Source organism: Eumetopias jubatus, unplaced genomic scaffold, assembly GCF_037043125.1.
Source record: "Eumetopias jubatus isolate StellerSeaLion01/CBP00866 unplaced genomic scaffold, mEumJub1_p1.0 scaffold_16, whole genome shotgun sequence".
Lineage (NCBI taxonomy): Eukaryota > Metazoa > Chordata > Mammalia > Carnivora > Otariidae > Eumetopias > Eumetopias jubatus.
Genome location: NW_028274822.1, coordinates 36,532,357 through 36,554,374, shown reverse-complemented (window position 1 = coordinate 36,554,374; position 22,018 = coordinate 36,532,357). Strand labels below are relative to the sequence as shown.

Genomic DNA, 22,018 nt, shown 5'->3' with positions numbered 1-22,018 from the left:
TTGTCTTGTTCTGTACCAATGCTTCAGGTCATTAGGCATTAGTTTTTGTCAATCTGCAATCTGAGACATCTGAAACAATACATCACTATGGGTTTAATTTGCATTCTTTTTCCCTCATTTCTAGTGAAGATGAGATCATTTGTATATTTATTGGCCATTTAATTTTCTTCTTCAGCAAAATGTCCATTATCTTTTGCTCATTTTTCCACTGAGTGGTTTCTTTTTTTTTTTTTTTTATGTGGAGTGGTTGGTTCTTTTTGTTGTACATATACTAATCCTTTGTGGTTTATATGTGTTACAAGTAGCTCCTCCTAGGTGGTGGCTTCTCTTTGTTCTTAAAAAAATGCATACAAATTTTAAATGTTAATGTATCAAGTTTTTCCTGTTTAATTGCCCTTTTTGGTTTCTGGTATAAAAATTCTTTCTTGAGACCTAAACATTGCAAAGTTTTGCTTTTTACATTTTCCACAAAAACTCCTAGGATTTATTTTTGTGTTCGGTATGTGGAAGGCCTAATTGTATTTTGCTTTATGTGGCTAGTAGTGCAATTGTTAAATAGTCCATCATTTCCCCACTGATTGATCAATTCTAACATTAAGATGCTCTTAATGTTCCAGCATTGAGTAATGTTTACCATAGTTTTAAAAAAAATTTGCTAAATACCCATTGTCAGGTTAAGACAGTGCTCTCCAATCCTATGCTTGCTGAAGTTGTTGTTGTGTTGTTTAATAACAAATGAGTGTTGCATTTAAAGCTTTTTCTGCATCTACAGAGGTAGTCATGGCTTTTCTCCTATATCTATTAATGTGGTAAATTACAGTCATTGATATTTTCATCTTAAACATCCTTGCATTCATTAGACAAACAAAACATGATTTTATTTTAGATCTTGCAGTGGTGTTTATATTTGCAGTCAGTATATAAGTTTCTGTCTTCATACTGTTCTTGTTTGGTTTTTGTGTCAGAGTATTAGCAATCACATAACATGAGCTGGGGAGCTTTTTATATTCTCTGAAACTCTGTATATGATTAAAATGAGCTCTTCTTTGATTATTTTATAGAAAATACCTTTAAAAATCTGATACTTGTGGGGGGGTTATTTCATTTTGGTGTGTATGGATATATCTGTAATTAATTGGTTCGATTTCTTAAGGTTAATAGGGCTTTCTAAAATATCTGTTTCTTAGATTTGGTAAGTTATTTTTAGAAAATTGTCCATTTTGGGCGCCTGGGTGGCTCAGTCATTAAGCGTCTGCCTTCGGCTCAGGTCATGATTCCAGGGTCCTGGGATCGAGCCCCGCATCGGGCTCCCTGCTCAGCGGGAAGCCTGCTTCTCCCTCTCCCACTCCCCCTGCTAGTGTTCCTGCTCTCGCTGTGTCTCTCTCTGTCAAAAAAATAAATAAGATCTTTAAAAAAAAAATTGTCCATTTCTTCGAAGTTTCCAAATATATGGTCATAAAAATTTCTCCTCATTTTCTCATAATTTTGTCTCTTGTTATATTTGTGGTTATATCTACATACCAGTTTTGAATATTGCTTATTTGTAGTTTTTTTCTTGAACAATTTTGACAGAATATATTATTATTTTTAAAAATTATAAATCAGCTTCGATTTTGTTGATTTTCTCTATGTATCTTGATTTCTCTATTTCATTCATACCTTTATTTCCTTTCTTTTGCCGTCTTTGAATTTATTCTACTGTTGCTTTTCAGATTATTGAGTTAACTTCTTTTCTATTATAAACACTGCAGGCAATAAATCTCCTTCTAGGTACTACTATGGAAGCATCCTATAGCTTTTTCATTATAGTACCCTTTGAATATTTTCCAATTTTCTCTACTTCTTTTTTTAAGATTTTATTTATTTATTTGACAGAGAGAGACAGTGAGAGAGGGGACACAAGCAGGCAGAGTGGGAGAGGGAGAAGCAGGCTTCCCACGTAGCAGGGAGCCCAATGCGGGGCTCGATCCCAGGACCCTGGGATCATGACCTGAGCCGAAGGCAGACGCTTAACAACTGAGCCACCCAGGTGACCCTATACTTTTCTTCTTTGGCCTGAGTTATTTAGAAGTGTTTACAGTTTTCCAATTATATCAATTTTTAAATTTTATTATTTTCAACTCAGTTGCATTGTGGTTAAGAAGGTAGCCCATATGAAACCAATTTTTGGTGTCTCTTTATGAGCTTTATGGCAGGATCGGTGGTCAGTTTTTAGACAGTCTCTGTGTATTTGAGAAGAATGCTTTCTCTAAGTTGGGGCATTGGGTATATATGTTCCTTTGTCATGTTAAACTTATGAATCAAGTTGAAAAAATCTGTTATGTCCATGACAATTATCACTGTGTGAGAATTATAGTAAACCTTTCCACTTTGTGGCTTAGATTTAGCTGCATGTAACAGAAAAATAAATAAGAGCAACTTGAGATAGTCTGGACTTCATTCATGTGAAGGAGAAATCAAATTCTATACATGCCTGAGTGTCCAGGGCTGAGGGAGTAGCTCCTTAGTGAGCCTGGAGTATAGGATTCTCCCTTCCTGTAGCTACCAGGAATGGCAGTTTCTTCCCTCTACTTCTGCCACCTGTGAGTGAGAGCCAGAGGCACCCCACTTTTCTAGGGAGAACAGCTGTGGGACTTACGGCAGAATGTGAGTGATACCAGAGTCATCTTCCTCTTGCACTAAGGAACCTTGTGTTCTCCACTAGGCAGGCATATTTTCACTGAATTCCAGTATGATTTCACCCAACCAATATTTGAGAAATAGTTATATCTTAGTCTTGGAATTTTTTTTCAATAAATTAAGGCCTCCTTGTCCATACAGATTTGTTTTATTATTCCCCAGAGGTCCAACAGACTCCTCTTCCCAACAAACTCCCTTCCTTATTGTTCACGTGCTTACATAATTTTCCCTTTTCCCACCCATTCTCCTGACTTAACATTTCCTGTGATATCCACCCCTATGATCCCTCACTGAGGCCTCCCATAGCTGGCTGTCCCCACAATGCCATCTTCAGTGGACAGTCCAGATTGTGTGGTATCACCACGAGTCAAGTGCTTTGAACATGCTGTATGTTCTCGGGTGCTTCTTGACATAGAATGAAATTTCCTTAATTCCAATCAGATTTCAGACCATTGCTGTGTCTTTTTTTTTCTTCATCTGTTATCCCAACACCTGTTTTAAGATGACACAATTATTTTGAGGGGGTCTATTGAGAATCTAGTGTACAGTAAAATACTTTTAGCATATATAAAATAGAAAACAGTTTCTGTCCTAAAGATAGATTTATTTTTATTTTATTTTATTTGCATTCAATTAACATATAATGTATTATTGGTTTCAGAGGTAGAGGTCAGTGATTCATCACTTGTAAGGAACACCTAGTGTTGGGGCACCTGGGTGGCTCAGATGGTTAAGCATCTGCCTTCGGCTCAGGTCATGATCCCAGGGTCCTGGGATCGAGTCCCGCATCGGGCTCCCTGCTCCTTGGGAGACTGCCTCTGTCTCTGCTTCTCTCTCTCTCTCTCCCTCTGTCTCTTGTGAATAAATAAATAAAATCTTTAAAAAAAAAAAAAAAACACCAGGTGCTCATTACATCATGTAATTAATGCCCATCACCCAGTTACCCCATCCGCCCACCCCCTCCCCTTTAGCAACCCTCAGTTCGCTTCCTATAGTTAAGAGTCTCTTATGGTTTGTCTCCCTCTCTGATTTTGTCTATTTTCTTTTTCCCTCCTTTCCCCTATGATCCTCTGTTTTGTTTCTTAAATTCCACATATGAGTGAGATCATATGATAATTGTCTTTCTCTGACTGACTGACTTTGCTTAACATAATACCCTCTAGTTCCATCCGTGTCGTTGCAAATGTAAGATTTCATTGTTTTTATTGATGGCTGAGTAAGAAAACAGTTTTAGATTGAATGTTGATTCTATATAATCTTTCTGTAGACAAATTTAAAATGTGTGTGTACCTCTCTATAAAGAGAGAGAGAGGGAGGGGGAGGGTGAGAATGAACCTGTATTTATGTTATGCATATTACTGGAATTCTTTTGGGTAATAACAGCACCATTATTGATGACTGCTTGTATGCCAAGCATGGTGCTTAGTACTTTATACACATTACCACCTTCTTGTCCTTCCAGCACATGAAGTGTGTTACTTACCTCCATTTGCAGATGAAGAACCTGAGACGCTCAGTTATTTTCCCCCAGCAATCCCTAGGTATCAGTGGACCAGACGCTCAGTTCTAACTGCAGTCTGGCTGGTTCCTGCTTGGGTACTTTTCATCGCAGGCCACACCACTAAAGCCCGAACTCTGTGTCTTTAGGTCATCACTGAGTGGCCTTCTCACCTCACCCTTTAGACAGCACCAAGAGTCATGGGCAGCAGAGAGAGCACGGCGGCGGCAGGAGAGAGAAGAAAGACTGCAGAGAATAGAACGGGAAGAAAGGAACAAATTCAAGTAAGAGGAATTTCAAGATTTTGTAAATAACAAATTGAAAATTAAAGCATGTACCTTCCTGCTCTATTTGATTAATACTGGTCTGAGGGGTTAGGTAAGAATATGTTTGCTTTAGATTCTGCCTCTGTTTTTAAGGAACAGCAAGACATTCCTGAAATGGGCTAGCTCTGGCTTGTTATGGCCTTTTTCCTCTAACCATATGGCAGGAAGCACAGAAAGCCAGCCAAATACAATTAGGAACTTGTGTATTTTGGGGTCCTCCATTATCTAAAATGGTCTTATCCAGGCCTTCCTGAAGACTGAGAGCCTAATTGTCTTAACTTAATTTGTCATTTCCCCCTAAAGGTACTCCTGTTTTATTCATATTCTATTGGATGCCAAAAGAAGATGCTTTTCCCACTTTCTGGTTTGCTTCTTTGCTCCCTGTAGCAATTTTCAGTGTATTTTTTTGAACAATAATCTCTCCTCCTATGGAGGAGAAAGCCATTCTGACGATTACTCCCAGCCCATTATCCCACTGATCTCTTTGGTCTCCAACCAGCTCTGAGGCTGTGTTCCTGTCACGGCCTGTCCATCCCCGCTGAATCCAGCATTGCTCTGTTTCTCCTCCAGCTCCAGCCTGTGCACCTGTTCTCCCCCAGCCTCCTGGTCGACCTCCTTCCACTTCTCTCCCCTGAGCTTCGTGCTGTGTGGTGCTCTATGGACACCTGCTGAGTCTTTCCTCACACATTTCATTCCTTCTACTCTTCCTTTCCCTGCTTCCTCTCCTTCTCCTAATCTCCCCCTTTGTCATCTTCCCAGTCATTGCTCCTAGACCTTCTATGTTCTTTCTTGTTTTCTTTTCTCACCCCATCTTCACTTCCTGTTTCCTCAGTTCAATTTCTTTTGCAAACAGTATTCCCTTCAATTACTCCCATTTAAACCCATAAAGAGTATAAAACATTGTCAGGGAGGATTTACAAGTTCAATATGTTTTTTCAGAACCCAGGAGAGTATGTGTGATTGTAGAGATGGTCAAAATATAAGCAGAGTTATGAGGTTGCCTTAACTGTAACGCTATTACATGGAAACAAATCTCCCAAGTCTTGGGTGAAGTGCAAATCCTGGCTTTTGTAAGGCTGGGTTAATGGCCTGCATGAAGTAAACCAACATCATTCCTCCACTGTGATTGCATGGCATACCCTGAGCTGTCAGACTTTTCCCAAATTATACATGGAAATGCCACACCTGTATACACTATTTCTTAGGAGGTAAGTTTGGAAGTTGTCACTTCTGGAAAGACCATTTGTAAAACCACTGGAACAGGTTAAATCCTTCCTGAGCAGGGCTTTCTGAGAGATTTGCATATTTTGCTGCCAAGTAGAAGTGGAGAATCTGACAGAAACACTTGGAAGATTCAGAGATTCGTTGACATATATAAGGATTTTGTTGGAAAAACCTATTAAAACTGGGTGCCAGTTTGGGGGAAGATGAAATATGCATACTCCCTCCTGTCTCTTCTACTTCATCACTGAATGCAATCAGAAATCATGGACGGAATGGGTGGAGCTCTGAAAATTCCTTACTGTAAAAGGGAGCAGGTGAACTGGGGACAGAGGCTAGTCTTCAAAGTTCCAAGCCAGTGAGAGCATACCCTTCTTTTCCTCCACTATCACCTTGTGTGTCCTCAGAGGTACCCCAAAACCCAGAAACACATACTAAGTGTGAACTGAGAACTCTAAGAGAGAGCCTCTCTTTCTGGACCAAGGAGCAGCAAACAGAGGTCCTAAGAGTCAGAGACTGGAGAAATGTCTTGTTTTTCATATTTCCCCCCTTTTTTCCTACCCCAGCCTTGAAACTATGTTGTTACAGAAGCACAATGATGGCAGCAGTGTCCATAGGTGCCTAAAACTCAAGGAGAACCTTCCTCTGACCAGAGGAACTATGACTCCAAGAGCGCTAGGGAAATCACCATTTTTTTTCCCTCTGTGTCCTTCTGGCACACTGCAGATGGGTGCAGATGGAGTTACTGAAAGTAGCAGCAGAGCATAGAAGATAAAGCTCAAGCTTTCTGGCTAGAGGAGCAGGAAGGGAGACCCAGGGAAGCCAGAAAATTATAGGAAGGCCACAAAGAGTAGAAAATCAAGAGAGCACTCCTAGCTCATCTGCAGTTGTACACATGTAGCTTAAACCCTAAACTACATCACAGACTTTGAGAACTAAATACAGAGTGTCCCAGACTGGCCACTGGATGGGTGCACACAAGGGCTTGATTTGGAGAAAATTAAAAGTATTTGAAAATTGAGCTAATATCAGAACCAATGTCAGAAGGCAGTCAGAACTTGCAGGCTGAACCTAACCTAGTTGATTGCCTGCTAAAGCAAAACCAGATTCTTTATAGAATTCAAGGAAGACCCAGAGTCTCCTTTCAAAATATTTAAAATGTTCCCAATGCAATCCAAAGTAACTTGTCACACACACAAAAAAAAAACCCAGGAGAATCTTAAAGGAAAAAGAGAATCAAAATACTCTAATTGCAGAAGGACATAGATGTCATTATCAGACAAAGACTAAAGCAGCTACTATAAACATGTTCTAAGATGTAAAAGCAAATACTTTTGAAACTAATGAAAAGATAATTCTCTGTAAAGAAGTAGAAGCTATAAAGAAGAACCAAATGGAAATACTTATAGAACTGAGAAATACAGTAATCAAAATGAAAAATTCATTGGATGGGTTCAATAGCAGAGTGGAGATGAGAGAAGAAAGGGTCATTAAACTGGAAGATAGAACAATAGAAATATTATCCAATCCAAAAAATGAAGCAAAACATTAGAAAAAATGTACAGTCTCTCAAGGACCTATAGAACAATAACAGAATGCCTCGCACTCATATAGTTGAGTGTCCCAGAAGACCAGGACAAGAGTGCATTGTACTGTATATTAAGCTGTCTGCCTGTCTGTATGTATGTATGTAGGCAGAGACTGAACTTGTAACTATCCACTATTTGCTCTTGATCCCAAGTGGGTCTCACTTCTCATTTAAGACACAGAGAGATCCTGGCAAAACAACTCTGTCCAAGAAGGAATGTTGATCATCAGGACAGACTACATACAGCTATTAATTATGATGACTGTAGTTCCATCCTGAAAGTCTTAGGACGTGAATGAAAAGAAATTCAAAAAAGGAAATAGGAAAAGCTTTATCAAGTAGTCCCTGGGATTACCCAAATGGCTGACCTTTCTTCAGCCATTTTATTAAGTTACTCAGTCTTCTTGTGCTTTTTCCCTTGCAAAGCATCCTTATCTGTTGTTATTTTTGTTGAATATGATCTTAAGCTTCCTGGGTTCTAATGTGGAAAATGATGAGGGCAGGTGCTTATAAATGATAACAAATCCGGGTCTTTGCTAGTTTTCTCCTTCTCCTGCTTTAATTGCTCTGACTTACTGTCCCTTCGTATCCTGTTACCAGTGCATGGAGGGGTAGAATACTTAACTTCATTGTGAGATATGGTGTAGAAAACCATGAAGTCATAATTTTTCAAGAAAATAAGTGGTCCACTGAGAAGTGGCTGATCTTAAGTCTTAAACTTAGATTCAAGCTGGAATCTCATCAACTGGAGCAGGACAACAAACATTAAAATTGGACGAAATTTGGCATTTTGTGAGTGCAAACAAGAAAATGTGCAAAGTAAGAGCTTCCCATGATCCCTGCATAGAAACTGGGAATGTGAAGGGTGAAGAGAAAGAATCCTGCACTGTGGGATGAGTGTCCAAACTGTGGAGTGCCACACAAAATGGCCAAGATGCCTGGACCCACCCAGATTTAATTCTTGAGATGAAAGTTGTGGAACCTACCAGAATTTGATTGGATGTTAATAGTCTCTGAAAGCTATTGCTTGCTTGCAATTGCCATATGTTACTTGTGTATTGTTTGACATTTTAAAAAGTTTTTTCTTCTCCCCTCTCCCCCATATACCTAAATTCTTCTTTCTTTAATTGTAGTCTTCCATGTTCTCATCCCTGTGATTTTATAGGAAATCCATTATATTTAGTACTTTTAAAGTGTAGCCTTTGTATTGTTGTTGTTGTTGTTGTTGTTTTTAAATCCAACACAACCACTTCCCACTTCTGAGGCAATAAAGTCTTTCATGATACACTGTCAATAATTTCTTGGCAATTTCATGAGCATCTAATTCTGTTATTTTCCTTCCCTATTTTGTTTCTCCTGCATATTTCCATTAGCCGAGAGTATTTAGACAAAAGAGAGGAGCAAAGACAAGCAAGAGAAGAAAGGTTTGTATATTTCTTCTTTCCCATTACAACCGAATGTCACTTGACTTTGCATTCCTAACCAAGCATGCTAAGGACACTGTGTTAGTTAAAATAAATAGCTTCACTTAAGATATCTAAGACTTTGGGTAACTGGTATTTTGTGGAATAGAGTGTCTTAGTTATCTAAATTTTCCAGGAAAGTACAGATTTTGTATGGGTGCCATCATGGTGTGAAATACATGTCTGTTCCTCCAGACTCCTCTCCACATGAGCACATTAGTTTAGCAGATTGACATATGGTATATATTTTAAATACCCTGCACCACCACCACTGAGCTTGGGGTAGGTGTCCCTACTGTGTGCTTCCAGGTCGCTCATTCAGCATTCCTTTAACAAATATTTGAAGGTGCATGCTATGCCAGGCGTGGACTGAGGTGCCAAACGTTCCTGAGACTCTTGCAGGATATGTCTGACCACTTGCCTGCCTCCCTACCGAACTGTTCTCAGTTCCTAGGCGGCAGGACCCATGTCTCACTTTCCTTGTTGTCGCAGTGCCCTCCACAGTGCTTGGCCCATAGCAGGCACTTAGGAAGGATAGATGGAATAAATGAGCAAATGAACCCACAGCTTTATTTAGAATATTAAGCTCTGAACTGTTTTGTGCCTTCAATGGCACCATGCTTTGAATCCTACTAAAATATCCAAAGTGAATGTATTCAATGTCTGATAAACTAAGATAAGCAAGAGAGACTGTTTTTGGAAGTAAACGAGCAAAGGGCAAGTTTTGACCCTGTAGCAATTCCCTCCACCACCAGATGGCAATAGTACATGGAGCAATGAAAAGGCTGATTTCATACTAGAGCCGGTTGGGAACCTCACCATCTGTGAACTATGCCAATAAGTGGAATTTTGCTGAATTGTCTTAGACACCTTCAGCTAAATAGTTCAAGACAGTCTGAGGGCAGGGAAGAGTGGATGGAGTCTGCCTGTGACCAATTAAACAATTAGATCCTTAGGTCAGGCTTAGAAATAAAACTATGGCATTGCTTTAATTCTAGTGTTTTATTAGATTATTGCCATCATAATAACCAGTTGTGGCCAGCAAATTTAGAGTGAAAGAAACAAGAAACTTCTATTTTTCTAATTCATACCCATTTTTGACTTTGGAGGACATAGACTTTTACTGAAAATGCTGTCGACTTCATGCCCAGGCTTAAGATACCAAATTTTATTTTATTTTTTAGCTTTCCCTCCAGATTCTGCATTTTTTTTTTTTTTTGAGCCTTTGACAACTTGACTGTCAGGTTATATCTGCACAAGCAAGGCTTGAAAGCTTCTGGGGAGATATCAAGGCCTGTACTGGCTCAGACTGACCTCAGAATTTTCCCAAAGGATTGAAGCCTCCCTCTTTCTGGATAGCAAAGCACAGCAGCACTTATGCCTGGAAAACCTATACAGAGGGGTGTTTGCCACTCGTCTCCTGGCTCCTCTTGTTCTGACATCAGTCCTTGCCCCATGCCACCCATCTGTCTGGGCCTTCTTCGCTGGTATGGGAGTGAGCTCTCCATGGCCTCATGTGGGCCCCATCTCTGCTTACACGGAGGGTTATGGAAGCAGCCAAGAATTTCCCTTTGGTTTGGACCAGTCACTTTTCTTGGTTAGTGTGCTTCTTGAGTTACCTGGTGAAGAAGGGAGAGAGGGATATAAACTTTTGTCCCTGTTTGGAAAGCTGTTGGGGCTTTCTGGTAGACCAGGAAAAGATAAGCTTTCCAAGTATAATGGGATTCAGAAATGGATGGGGAAACTGGAGATCAGAGGTGGAAAGAGGTTCAGAAATAAGGAAGAGGACTCCATAGAAAGTTTTTTTTTTTAACATTTATTTATTTGAGAGAGAGAGAGACAGAGAAGGGGGAAGGGGAGAGGGAGAGAGAAACTTAAGCAGACTCCCCACTGAGTGCGAAGCCCCACAGGGGGCTCAGTCTCATGACCCTGAGGTCACTACTGAAACCAAGAGTTGGATACTTAACCAACTGTGCCACCCAAGCGCCCCCAGCAACTCTTGGTAGAGCCAGGTGTGTTTGTTGGCTCCCACGTCTCTTACTCTAAATGCAATGACTCAGAGAAACATGGCCAGAGTCACAGCAGAGGGTTTTCTGAGGTTTGTAGTATAACAAGGGGAGTGTGCTTTTGCTCTTCTGAGGTGTAATAGCCATCCAGGCACATTTGATTTTATTTTGATTTATTTCCTATTATCTCATTCCATAATCTCAGGCAAACTATTTTATTGACAATGGTGCAGACCCAGAGTAAGATTCTGTTCAGGTGGTACTTCTGATTTTTTTTTTTTTTTTTTTTGTAGTATTAGGAGAAAGGCTTTATCTGATCATGATTAAGTGACATTCACAAATAATCTTTTTAAGGGAATAAGAAGGAACAAGATCCAGGCTGAACACATGTTGGGGTGAGGTTGGGGCAGGGATTCGTCTAAGGTGGATGGCATAGGAAATGCCTATGACAAGTGGGGGTTACGGGAACAGAGTGCAAGGGTCAGGACTGGGCTAGGGTTGGAGAAATGATGCATAAAAGTGATGAGTGAAGCAGTAAGGGAGGATTCTGAGCATGGCTTGGCAGGTCTGAGGACAGAGTAGAACTGAGAAGGAGCCAGATTTCGGTTTAATGTAAGGGAGAGTTCATAAGTAGGAGAGTGGCAGGAAGAGTCATCAGTAAGTAGGTTTGGGTTAATCTCAAGTCAAGCAGTTTCTACAGGGCCCTATATATGTTCCCTCGACTGTTCTACCAACCCCTGCAGCCCATGACCTTGGCGGCTGTGTGAATTCATTCCTAAGGTTTGTTTGCCTATCTTTCCCACTGAACTGTGAGCTCCACGAGGGTGGGGGTTTTCTTGTTTATTATAAAATCTCTAGTACCTACGGCAGCTCTTAGCACATGACAGGCACTCAACAAATGTTCAATAAATAATGAAAAGATGAATGAATAAACAAAAGATACAGGCAGAGATGTTTAGATGAAAGTGGGAAAGGTGAAAAGTCTCTCCTTGAGGCTGTGGTCTAGGGATGGAAAACCCAGGGTTTGCACACAGGAAACTTCAAGAGAGTCTGTCGGGTAAAGCCATGGGGACATACGATCGCCTTCTCGTGGGCTGCTGGGCTCCTGGGATCAGGTACTGTTGGGCCTCTCAGGGCACTCAGTGTGTCTGTAAGGGAAGGTTGTCATCTAGGGCGAGCTTCTTCTGCAGGGACTGCCAGAGGTCGACATGGGTCAGGAGAGGTTGTGAAGCTGTACAGCAGTTAATGCCAGGTGGCTTAGCCCTTCCCAGGATCTCTGGCCCATTGCACATGGACACTGACCCTGCTCTTCCACAAAGATTTGGTCACTTTTTAATTTTATTTATTTGACAGAAAGAGAGGCAGCGAGAGAGGGAACACAAGCAGGGGAAGTGAGAGAGGGAGAAGCTGACTTCCCACTGAGCAAGGAGCCCGATGTGGGGCTCGATCCCAGGACCCTGGGATCATGACCTGAGCCGAAGGCAGACGCTTAACGACTGAGCCACGAGGCGCCCCAGATTTAGTCACTCTTGACCTCGGTGCCAGCCCCCCATCCCTGCCATTTTTTAAATGTCTTTAATTGTGGCGGGGGGGGCGGCGCCTGGGTGGCTCAGTCCGTTAAGCGTCTGACTCTTGGTTTCGGCTCAGGTCATGATCTCAGGGTCATGAGGGTCCATGCTGGGTGTGGAGCCTGCTTAAGATTCTCTCTCTCTCCCTCTCCCTATGCACCCTCCCGCCCCCACTTGCACGCACATGTGCACACTCTCTCTCTCAAAAAAAATAAGTAAAAATAAAAGTCTTGATTGTGGCAAAATACACATAATGTCCAATTTACCATTTTAACCATTTTAAGCGTACAATTCAATATTGGTAGGTATGGTCACATTGTTGTGTGACCGTCTCCAGAACTCATTCCGTCTCGTAAAACTGAAACTTGATACCCACCAGACAAGTCCCCAGGCCTTCTCCCCTGCAATTTTTGTCTACCAGGTAAGCCTCCTCAGAAGATTTCATATTAAATCCTTGACTCTTCCCATGTCCTCTGGATCCTCTATGGATGACATCTGTGAAGCAGAGGGTGTGCAGGAAACCCTTGAGTCCTGTCTATCCAGACCGTGGATGAACAACCCCTGGCATCCCCTGGAAAGTGAGGTGAACCCCACATCCCTGCTAGTCTGGCTGCCCACAGGTAGGGCTGTGGAGAGGCCAGATCCAGCACTGGGCCACCGGAAATGAAGGTCATAAATGGCTTGTCCTCTGGCCTGTAGCCTTGGACCTTTGTAGGTCTCCTTGTCTGCACTCCATTTCTTGGCCACCCCTTTCTCCTGTGGCAGAAGGCTTGGACTCAGCGTGGGGATACCTCCCACACCCCTCCTGGGCTCTCAGCATTGCTGGCCTGAGGGTGCCACCACCTCATTTAGAACCTGCCTCCTGTTAGGACTCTGAGTCTTGCCCTCATGGTCACTTTCTTCCAAGATTCCGCAGCCAGGTGGTTTTCCTTGCTGGTCCAAGTTCAGAAATAGCTTCCTTTTGTTCCCTCTCCTACCTTTTGAGAGGTGACATTGTTGGTGAGGAAAGTCCAGAGTTTCTGAAGCTTTCTGTCTGGGCAGAGTTCCCTCGCCCTGTCACCGTGAGGCAGCCGCTCTCCAAACAATGCCCCAGACGTTTGTGTGGGCAGACCCATCACGCACCTTTATCAGCAAGTGAGATCGATGCATTTGCCACCCTGGGCCTCCAGGTGCTGCAGGGAGACCTCTGCAGGTGGGGTGCTGCCTCCAAGGCTCCTCGCCACACACTTTGCCTGCTTCTCCTCTGCCTGGCAAATGCAAGGCGCCGAGGGAAAGAACAAAGGATGCTAATCTTCTGTTCTCAGAAATCCTATTATCTGCTTGTTGAGAACAGACACACACATGTGAAAAGATGACTAAATATGCCAGGCAGTAAATGTAAAATGCCATCTGAGTTGAATGGACTACATATCCGACATGAGTTCAGAGGCAAGGCCAAGATCACTTCCAGCTGTGGTGGTCAAGGCAGGCCTCGCTGAGGGAGATACGCATGTGAGCCTGGCCTGCAGTGCAGATTGCCTTTGGCCTGGCAGGGAGAAGGGGTGAGGACCGCGGACAGACAGACATGGGGGAGCCACACCCACCTTATGGATGCATGAAGAAATGCATGCTTTTTCAATGCCTTCTTTTTAAAGGTTTTATATATGCGCTCTGCCTTTCTCATGCGAGTCAATTCAGAATGCCGTGTGCAGCGTCTGGTGGGGGCTCCGGTGGGCTAGAGTTGGGGGGCTTGCCCATTGGGATGAACTGAAGCAGTGAGTCTGGGTGGATGTGAGTGAGGGTCTTGAATAACCTGCCTCAAAGTTTAGTGGTTGGTGAGATAGAAACCTGCTCCAGCTGAATTCAGAAATTTATTTCTGAACAAATAATGGTAAAATTAGCAGACATCTGGAAGAGGCACATATTTCAAAGTTATTTTGGTCTGATCTATAAAGCGCACTATGAGGAATATGATTGGTAGCTGGTCTTAATAAACAGTGAGTTCTGCCTGCCTGAAATGCAAAACAGATGTATCTTTGTTCTTTTAAACTGACTTTGATGAATAAACTATATGTGACGTCAGGTCCAAGCTATTGGATGGCTGAGTCCTACTCAGAAATATTTTAGAATATAAAAAAGTTTCCATGGTCGACACTGAGAGAACAAAGTGAATTCCAGTCGCATTGCTGTTAGCATTGAAGCAGGTTCAGAAATTCAGGGAGGGCTTCGTCCAACAACCCCTTTTGGTATTTTGGGGGCATTGTTTCTCTCCACCGCACCAAGGCACCCTCCCATCTCACAGCTGCAAGCTCTGAGTGCGTGTGGTTTTCAGCTGTCATTGCTGGGGCTCTGTAATGGGCATTACTGCTGTTTTGCTTATTTGTACACATGTTTCCTAAAAGAGCAAAATCGGATTCTGCAGCAGTGATCCAGTATCTGGAGACCGTGTGATGTTGCCATTTCTCCCAATTTGTTTGGTTATGAATGATGCGGGGTTTTTAATCATTAGCATCTTGGCTTTGCTGGCTGTTTTTGGCAGACTGGCCCTCCAGCCAGCCCTGTGCTGTGCTCTGTGCATCAGGAGACCAGCTCACTCTGCAGGTGTTTCAGCCATAAACAAGCATCAGCCACGGGCTCCTCATTGTTTTTACGGAAACCCTTTGGAATTTAACTTTCAGATACAAATACTTGGAACAGTTGGCAGCCGAGGCGCACGAGAAGGAACTGAGAAGCCGGAGTGTGAGCCGGGGCAGAGGTGACCTCTCCTTGGACCTGACCTCCCCAGCAGCCCCTGCCTCCCCCACCTCTCTGCACAGGAGCCCTCCATCTCTAGACTCACAAGAGGCTCTCCCGGGAGCCGCCTCCTCTCCGGGAACAGCTCAGCATCCCCAAGGTGAGTGCTGGGATGGTAGAGGGAACTTTGATGGGGTAATTTGTGTTAGGCTTCTGGGCAGTAGGGACCAGTGCTACGTGCAAAGTGGTACCAAGTAGTAACTAAGGGTAAACTCAGAGCAACTGCTCCACACTAATAAACCAGCTGCCTTCAGAGCCACTTCTGTTAAAGCAAAATTATGTGTGAAGATTGTCAGTGCATGGTCATTGAGAAGGGAGAATATTGAAAATAAGGCTTACTTGGCCATTTCTTCCTAAATCACAGGGTATTAACTTAGTACCCTATAATTTGGACATTATTTATTTATTGGCTCTGCCCAGTAAAGCGACCACTTTAGAATGTTCTGACCTTAGGAATTATGGGTCTGTTTCCAATTAAACCGATGGAGAATAAAATTAATCAAAGCAAGCAAGGAAAATGCGGACTTAGTGGAAATAGAAGTTAAACACTGAGGCAGGAGAAAGGGAAGATAGTAGTGATCACTGGCGCGTGTGGTGGGGGTGTAGACGCTTGTGTGCAGACAGACAGGCTCTCCCTGGAGAAATTGTCTGTCATCTTAGCTTTATTTGGAGAAAAACAGTGTTGTGCACTGCAGCCTGAGAGCATCAGCTGTTTTCCTGATTGCTCTGAGGACGGTTGGGTCCGTTTTCTCTCACATTAACAGAGAGGATGGGTCTTGGGCACTGCCGTCTACACTGCGTGTTGATGAGCCTGCAGCTAGCACTGTTCAGTGTGACCGGGTGTTATGGCTTGCAGCCTGACCGAGGCTTAGCCAACGGAAGGCAACAGAGAAGCTCAACTTTTAACTCTCAGAGGGCTGACTAAATATGGCGTCAAGTTTGATTTCAACAAGGCAGGACTGCATGAACTCAGCAGAACTGGATGTAACGGAACAGTCTTGTCTGTCCAAGTCTTCGCTGGCTCTCCAAGCCTTGGGGCTCATTCTGCAGGAGCAGGCTGGCTTCCCTGCGGCTTTCTATCACATCCAGTTCCTGCTGGTCCCTGAGCCGTGGAAGATTGTCCCGGGCAGATGGCTCGGTCATAGATGAGTAATGTCGGTCTGAAAATCCTGAGACTCGAAGAATCAGGAAAACAGACTGTTCTAGGACAGCTCTGTGCTTTCCAGACCCTGCCTGGTATCCCTGCTCTATCTGAATTGTGGTATTGCCAGAGGCGATATGAAAAACATTCCCCTGCAAAGTTGTGGTTCAGCACTTAATCTTGGGACTTTTAACTCTAAAAGTTGTATCCTCTCCAGTTTACAGAATGGTTGTCTAAACTGGGAAATACACAGCGGCCCCAAGCCGAGAGAGAATTGTCAGTATCTATAAAAATTGTCCTCAAAACTTTTAGTCCTCTTGATGTTTGTGATGAAAAGGCAGTTCCTTGAGTATTTTGCCCAGTGATGGTCAAACTTGAGGCTGTTCTAACCAATTAAAGAGGCAGAATATATTTTTTTAAAGATTTTATTTATTTGAGACAGAGAGCAACTGAGAGAGAGAGAGAACACAAGCAGAGGGAGGGGGAGAAGCAGACTCCCCACTAAGCAGGAAGCCCAGTACTGAGCAGGGAGCCCGATGTGGGACTCGAGCCCAGGACCCCATGATCATGACCTGAGCTGAAGGCAGATGCTTAACCAACTGAGCCACCCAGGTGCCCCAAAAGGCAGAATATTTTAAACTTCAGGAAGAACACAGAAAATACTTATCTGGGGTACCTGCAATATGCATTGGGGGAAAATAAAGTTATTTCAGTATGCTTTCAGAAAGATTAATAGTAGATGTCATTTTCCTCTCCAGAGAAGGGACTCAGACTGGGAGAATGTTCGACTGAAATCACACCACATGCATATGAAATAGGAATACTGGGCTTGAAATGAGACATAATTACAAATTAATGAAATGGCATTGTATGATGTTTTCTTTGTCCAAAAAAAAACAAAGCAGTGGTTCTTGTGGAACCCGGGAAAGCTGTCCGTCATACATTAAGTAATTATCCACATCAGTCGGAACCAGCAAAGTAATCTAAAGTCTGGTCCTCATACATCACTGAATTACACAATTGGCAATTGTAAGCGTATAAGAAGAAATGCTATGAGAGGACTGTCTCAGAAAAGTGCTGAGACTTCCTTCTGATTTGGAGACCTTTGCCCTTATGGCAGAAACACAAAGTTGGACTGGCAGCAAGGTTTTTCTCAGCCTGGCTTGCTGTTGTTCTCTGAAGCGTTCTACTTGATTCATTCCTCCAATTCATAGTCTGTTCTTTTTACCAGGTCCCATTTTTAAAGACTCAAAGTAGTTTTTTGCTTACCCCTAACATTTACAATATCCCAACATCTGGGGGAAGAATAAAAAAAAATCAAATCACGCATCCAGATGTTTATCCTGCTCCAAACACCTGGCACTCTGTGGTCCAAACATGCCCAGGTTGACTCACTTTTTCGTTGTCTCTGCTTGTGGAATCATGATGATCATCTTCACCCTTGTGTAGTGCTCTGTCCCTCCCTCCCAAATGCTACTGTTTAACACCTCGGGCATCTGAGGAAGCTGGGGAGAGATGCGACTATCCATATATCACTGAGACTCAAATAAATGGGAAGGGGCCATCGTTTGCAGATCTTGTTGGCACCACCCTGGGGAGTAGAACCCGTCTTTTCACGCTCAGCTCAGGCGCTTATCAGGACGTGCTGGCGCCCCAGTACTTGTGGCGGTGTTCCCATTCATGCCACACCATCCCTTTCCTTTGACTCCTTCCGCAATATCTGCGTGCACCGCGGCCGGCATTTCAGAGTTATGTTTGCAAAGAAAAGGAAAAACAGATATTTGTGACTGAATTATATATACCTCGGGATTAAAGGTCACTTTATGGGTTTTTTTATTAAAGATTCTGGAGAATTTTTAATAACAGAAAATAGGAAAACATTAAACACTTCTTTACCTTTTCTCTTACAAAATATATTTAGAAAGAAGGCAGGGTAAATGTTAAAATACCAATAGCATTATGTGCCATCTAGTGAGATCTTTCAGCCAAAAAACTTGCCAGCTAAATCTGCTGTAACTTTTGTATAACTTAAGCCACTACCCCCACCATCAAGTCAGTGTGTGCTTGAATTATTTTTCCATCTGGCCCTCTTGTGGCTCACAGCAGATGTGTGTCCCAGTACTGCCTAGACTTCGTGGTGATGGTCTGAATATTTTTCCTCTGTGTGAAACTACCAAGCCCGAGTGAGGAACAAACACATACATGTGTTCTCACTTGCAGTGTGCTGCAATTAATGGAGACAATCAGCCCCCAATTTAGGTAAACACGAAGGGCCTCTCTCTTCATGGCTTTAATTAGCCTTTCCTTATTTTCACTGAGCCCTGGTAGTATAGATCAGAATATCTAGTAAGTTTACTTTCTATTATTGTAAGAAACTCACAGATGTCTCTGGAAATAAGTTATTCTCACTAATTAGAGAAAAAGGTTCAGTATTCTTATTGGGAGAGAGTTCTTTGCTATGACACTTGAGGAAGTTACTGAGGAATAAAAATAATCTGTGTACCCACAAGTGAGATCATTTTAGCCAAGTAAGCTATTATCCTAGTGGGTGTCAGATCTGCATAACCTATTTCATGGAAAGAAAATGGAGAAACCATGCATCTCAAAACCGGGTGTTGAGGTTGGTCCCTGCCGGGTGGCCCTGTTTAAAAACCGCCTTTCCTGGAGGCTAGCGCTGGATGGCTTTCTCGTTCCCTGGCTGATACACCTGCGTCCAGCCCAAGGCTAAGTGGAGAGAAATTACCTTTCCCGTTCAAAAGCAGTTAGTGTCCTGAATTCACAAGTGGCTTTTACCCACTAATGCAGCCATGAAAGCATACATCGTGGCTAGATTATTTTTCTTACTTTTAGCTCGGTGCTCTCTACATTGCACACAGAAGTAGTACTTTAGAGATGCATTTGAAAACTTCACCACACCATATTAATTTTATGTCAGGGAAAAATATGTTCAATGGTGATTTTTTTTTCCTTCCCGGACCTGGGTTCCTAGATATTTCCAAATGTCTTATTGTTCGGCCTTCGAGATATAAAATATAACCTACATGGCCATGGCCTACTCACCAGCATTCACCTGGAGGCATTTACAGAAATTACTGACAAGCTGTACTGATATTTTCGCTCACAGATCCAAGCTTTTAAAAGTGCTGGTAAATAGGACTCTTCCTCATCCTCTCGCCTGGAAATAAAATATAGACCTATAGTTATATCCTGAAATGTTCCATTGGCTTAAATGAATAATAATTTTTCACGTAGGCATCGTTCATCATCACAGCTGTTGTCATTGTTACCAGTCATTGAGCACCTTTGTCACCTTGTGTGACATGTCTTGAGTCTCCTTCAGGTGTAGACACTCTCCTAAGTTACCCAATCCAGGTGGCAGAAATCAGAAACATCTGGTATCCTGTTTCCACTTGGCACAGTAACAATAGACTATCATCAGTCATCAGCCTAATGCATGCTGGTTCCCTTGCATAAAGCTTTTGGACACCTCCAGTCCAGTATTTCATGAATTGGCAGGAAACTAGATTCCTTGTGGTTCTGTGACTCAGGGCGGCCCCACCTCCCCACACGTCACCTGACTGCTACAACTTGATGCCATTTGGTCAGTTAGACAAAATCTCTCAGAAACTCTACCCAAGGCCAAGGCACTACCTGCAACACCTGCTGTGGAACTGCTTTATGAGCCTTTGCAAATCATTGGGTTTTCCTGCCTCGCTTTTTCTCTGCCTCTAAAAATGGAAAAGGGCAAAACTTTCCCTTTTTCCCCTCCTATAGAAAATGACCGTTGCCTGCAGCCTGTTTTCATGCACCATATCTTAAAACATAGTCTTGAATCCTTTCAAAGTAGATCAAGCATGAGTCTTAGTTAAGTATGCTTAAGTGAAGACAAAGCATGGAATGGCATTAGAAAAGTTGTTAAAGAATGGTATGTTGATCATTTCATAGGTAGTAATTAGGTATCAAAAACTGAAAGGTCTGGGGCGCCTGGGTGGCTCAGTTGTTAAGCGTCTGCCTTCAGCTTGGGTCATGATTCCAGGTCCTAGGATCGAGACCCGCATCGGGCTCCCTGCTCGGTGGGAAGCCTGCTTCTCCCTCTCCCACTCCCACTGCTTGTATTCCCTCTCTCGCTGTGTCTCTCTCTGTCAAATAAATAAATAAAATCTTAAAAAAAAAATGAAGGCTCTAAGACTTTACAGACTTGTAAGTTAATAAGTTAGCTTGCCACAATTTTATGGATGGGGGCACAAGAAATGAAACTGCAGGGTCAGAGACAATGGACTTCATTATTCACAGCAATAGTAGTAGCCAGAGTATCAGCATTTGTGCCATTTCTCCTAGCCCCAGTTCCTGCAAGTTGATGTGAGTAGGCCCAAGTGATGGCTGCATACACAGAGAGGAACCTTGAACTTAGGGACCCCACATCTTTTATAGTGGGCAGTAAACATGTCTTCCTTTTGTCCCAGAGGGACACATTATCTTTATCACAGTGAGCTATAAACCAGCCAGTTCTTTGCTTCAGGGGAGACACCACCTGTGTCTTCCAAGGCCATTTGCTATGCACACATCTTTAGAAAGATATCCCAGAACTAAGACTGTCAGTGCCTCTGCTCATAAGACTGCAGAAACACAAGAAACCCATGGAGAATTGTTTCCAAGCATTGGATTATAATGGTTTTTAACCAGATTTACAAATTTGCATCTTAAAAATCTGTTTAACAGAAACAAAATATTCAACTTTAGAACAGGAATTAGCTTGTTTGTTCTTATTTGACAAAAGGAAGGTGCATCAGGAGTTGCAAGACCCAGTCTGGAGGAGGCACTGGGGGTGAATGAGCTTGTCTACATCTGGAGGTGCTAACAGGGAATCTGGAAAGACATCAGTGCCTTTCATCCCAGGTGGGAGCCTTGGGCAGAAGATCCCGGGGACATTCAGGAGGCCTCCGCAGATAGGAACACTGAGCATTCTTCAGTCAGTGTGGTAACTTTGAATTTCCAGAGTCGTTGACTAAGAACTGAGAAATAACAAAGACGAGTAACTACCCGGTTCCTTGTAGCATTCTTAACCTGTGGTGAGGACCTCGATCACCACTCTGCCACTCCACTTTTCCCTCCAGCACCCCTGCCCCCACTCTACCACCCCTGTCTTTCCCTCACCCACCCTGATAAGGCATTTGTGCAAAATGATAGACTGTTTGCACTGTGGCGGAATAATCACATATTAGCTTTCCTGTCCCTAAAGTATGCTTTTCCAAGAGAACTCCTGGGGTCAGTGACCCTGCAGTGCATCTTAGCTGCCTCTGAACAGGGCACAAATCTTTAGAGCCTTCGGAAGCTGGAACATCCTCTGAGAAACCTGCTTCCACCAGATACAGTTGGAAGTTCCAGTAGATGTTTGTTGACTCTCTAGATCGAGCAGTTCTTGGTCCTTCCTTATGTATCCCCCAGATAATTTCCAGACTCAGCATGTTATTTGGCTTTCATATCTTCTGCATTTCTCATCACTGTTTTCTCATCCTTTATCTATCTTTCTCGTCATTCTGTTTCAGTCTTCTTACTGACTCTTCTCCTGCCTGCCTCCTAAGTATTGGGTTTTTCCAAGGGACCTTTCCCAGCAACCCTCTGTTTTTATACCTAACTTCTGGCCGTTTTCTCAACATCCCCACCTGTGATTCTTAACTACCTACCATATGAAAACCTCCAGGTCTGCATCTCCAGCCTTGGCCTTCTTGAGCTCAGGACACATGTATCCAACCTCC

The 22,018-nt window shown here is 42.9% G+C and overlaps 1 protein-coding gene across 7 annotated transcripts in view; it reads left to right on the top strand.

Annotated features, from left to right (window-relative positions):
- Nucleotides 1-22,018, top strand: part of FHOD3 (formin homology 2 domain containing 3) — a 453,128-nt gene that overhangs the window by 354,688 nt on the left and 76,422 nt on the right. For 6 of the 7 annotated variants that reach the window (XM_028098359.1, XM_028098360.1, XM_088019284.1 and 3 more), the window contains 3 exons: nucleotides 4,327-4,461; nucleotides 8,686-8,736; nucleotides 15,007-15,221. In XM_028098359.1, coding sequence (XP_027954160.1) covers nucleotides 4,327-4,461; nucleotides 8,686-8,736; nucleotides 15,007-15,221 — 401 coding nt within the window. The remainder of the gene's footprint in view (nucleotides 1-4,326; nucleotides 4,462-8,685; nucleotides 8,737-15,006; nucleotides 15,222-22,018) is intronic. The other variant, XM_028098361.1, reaches the window with a different exon arrangement.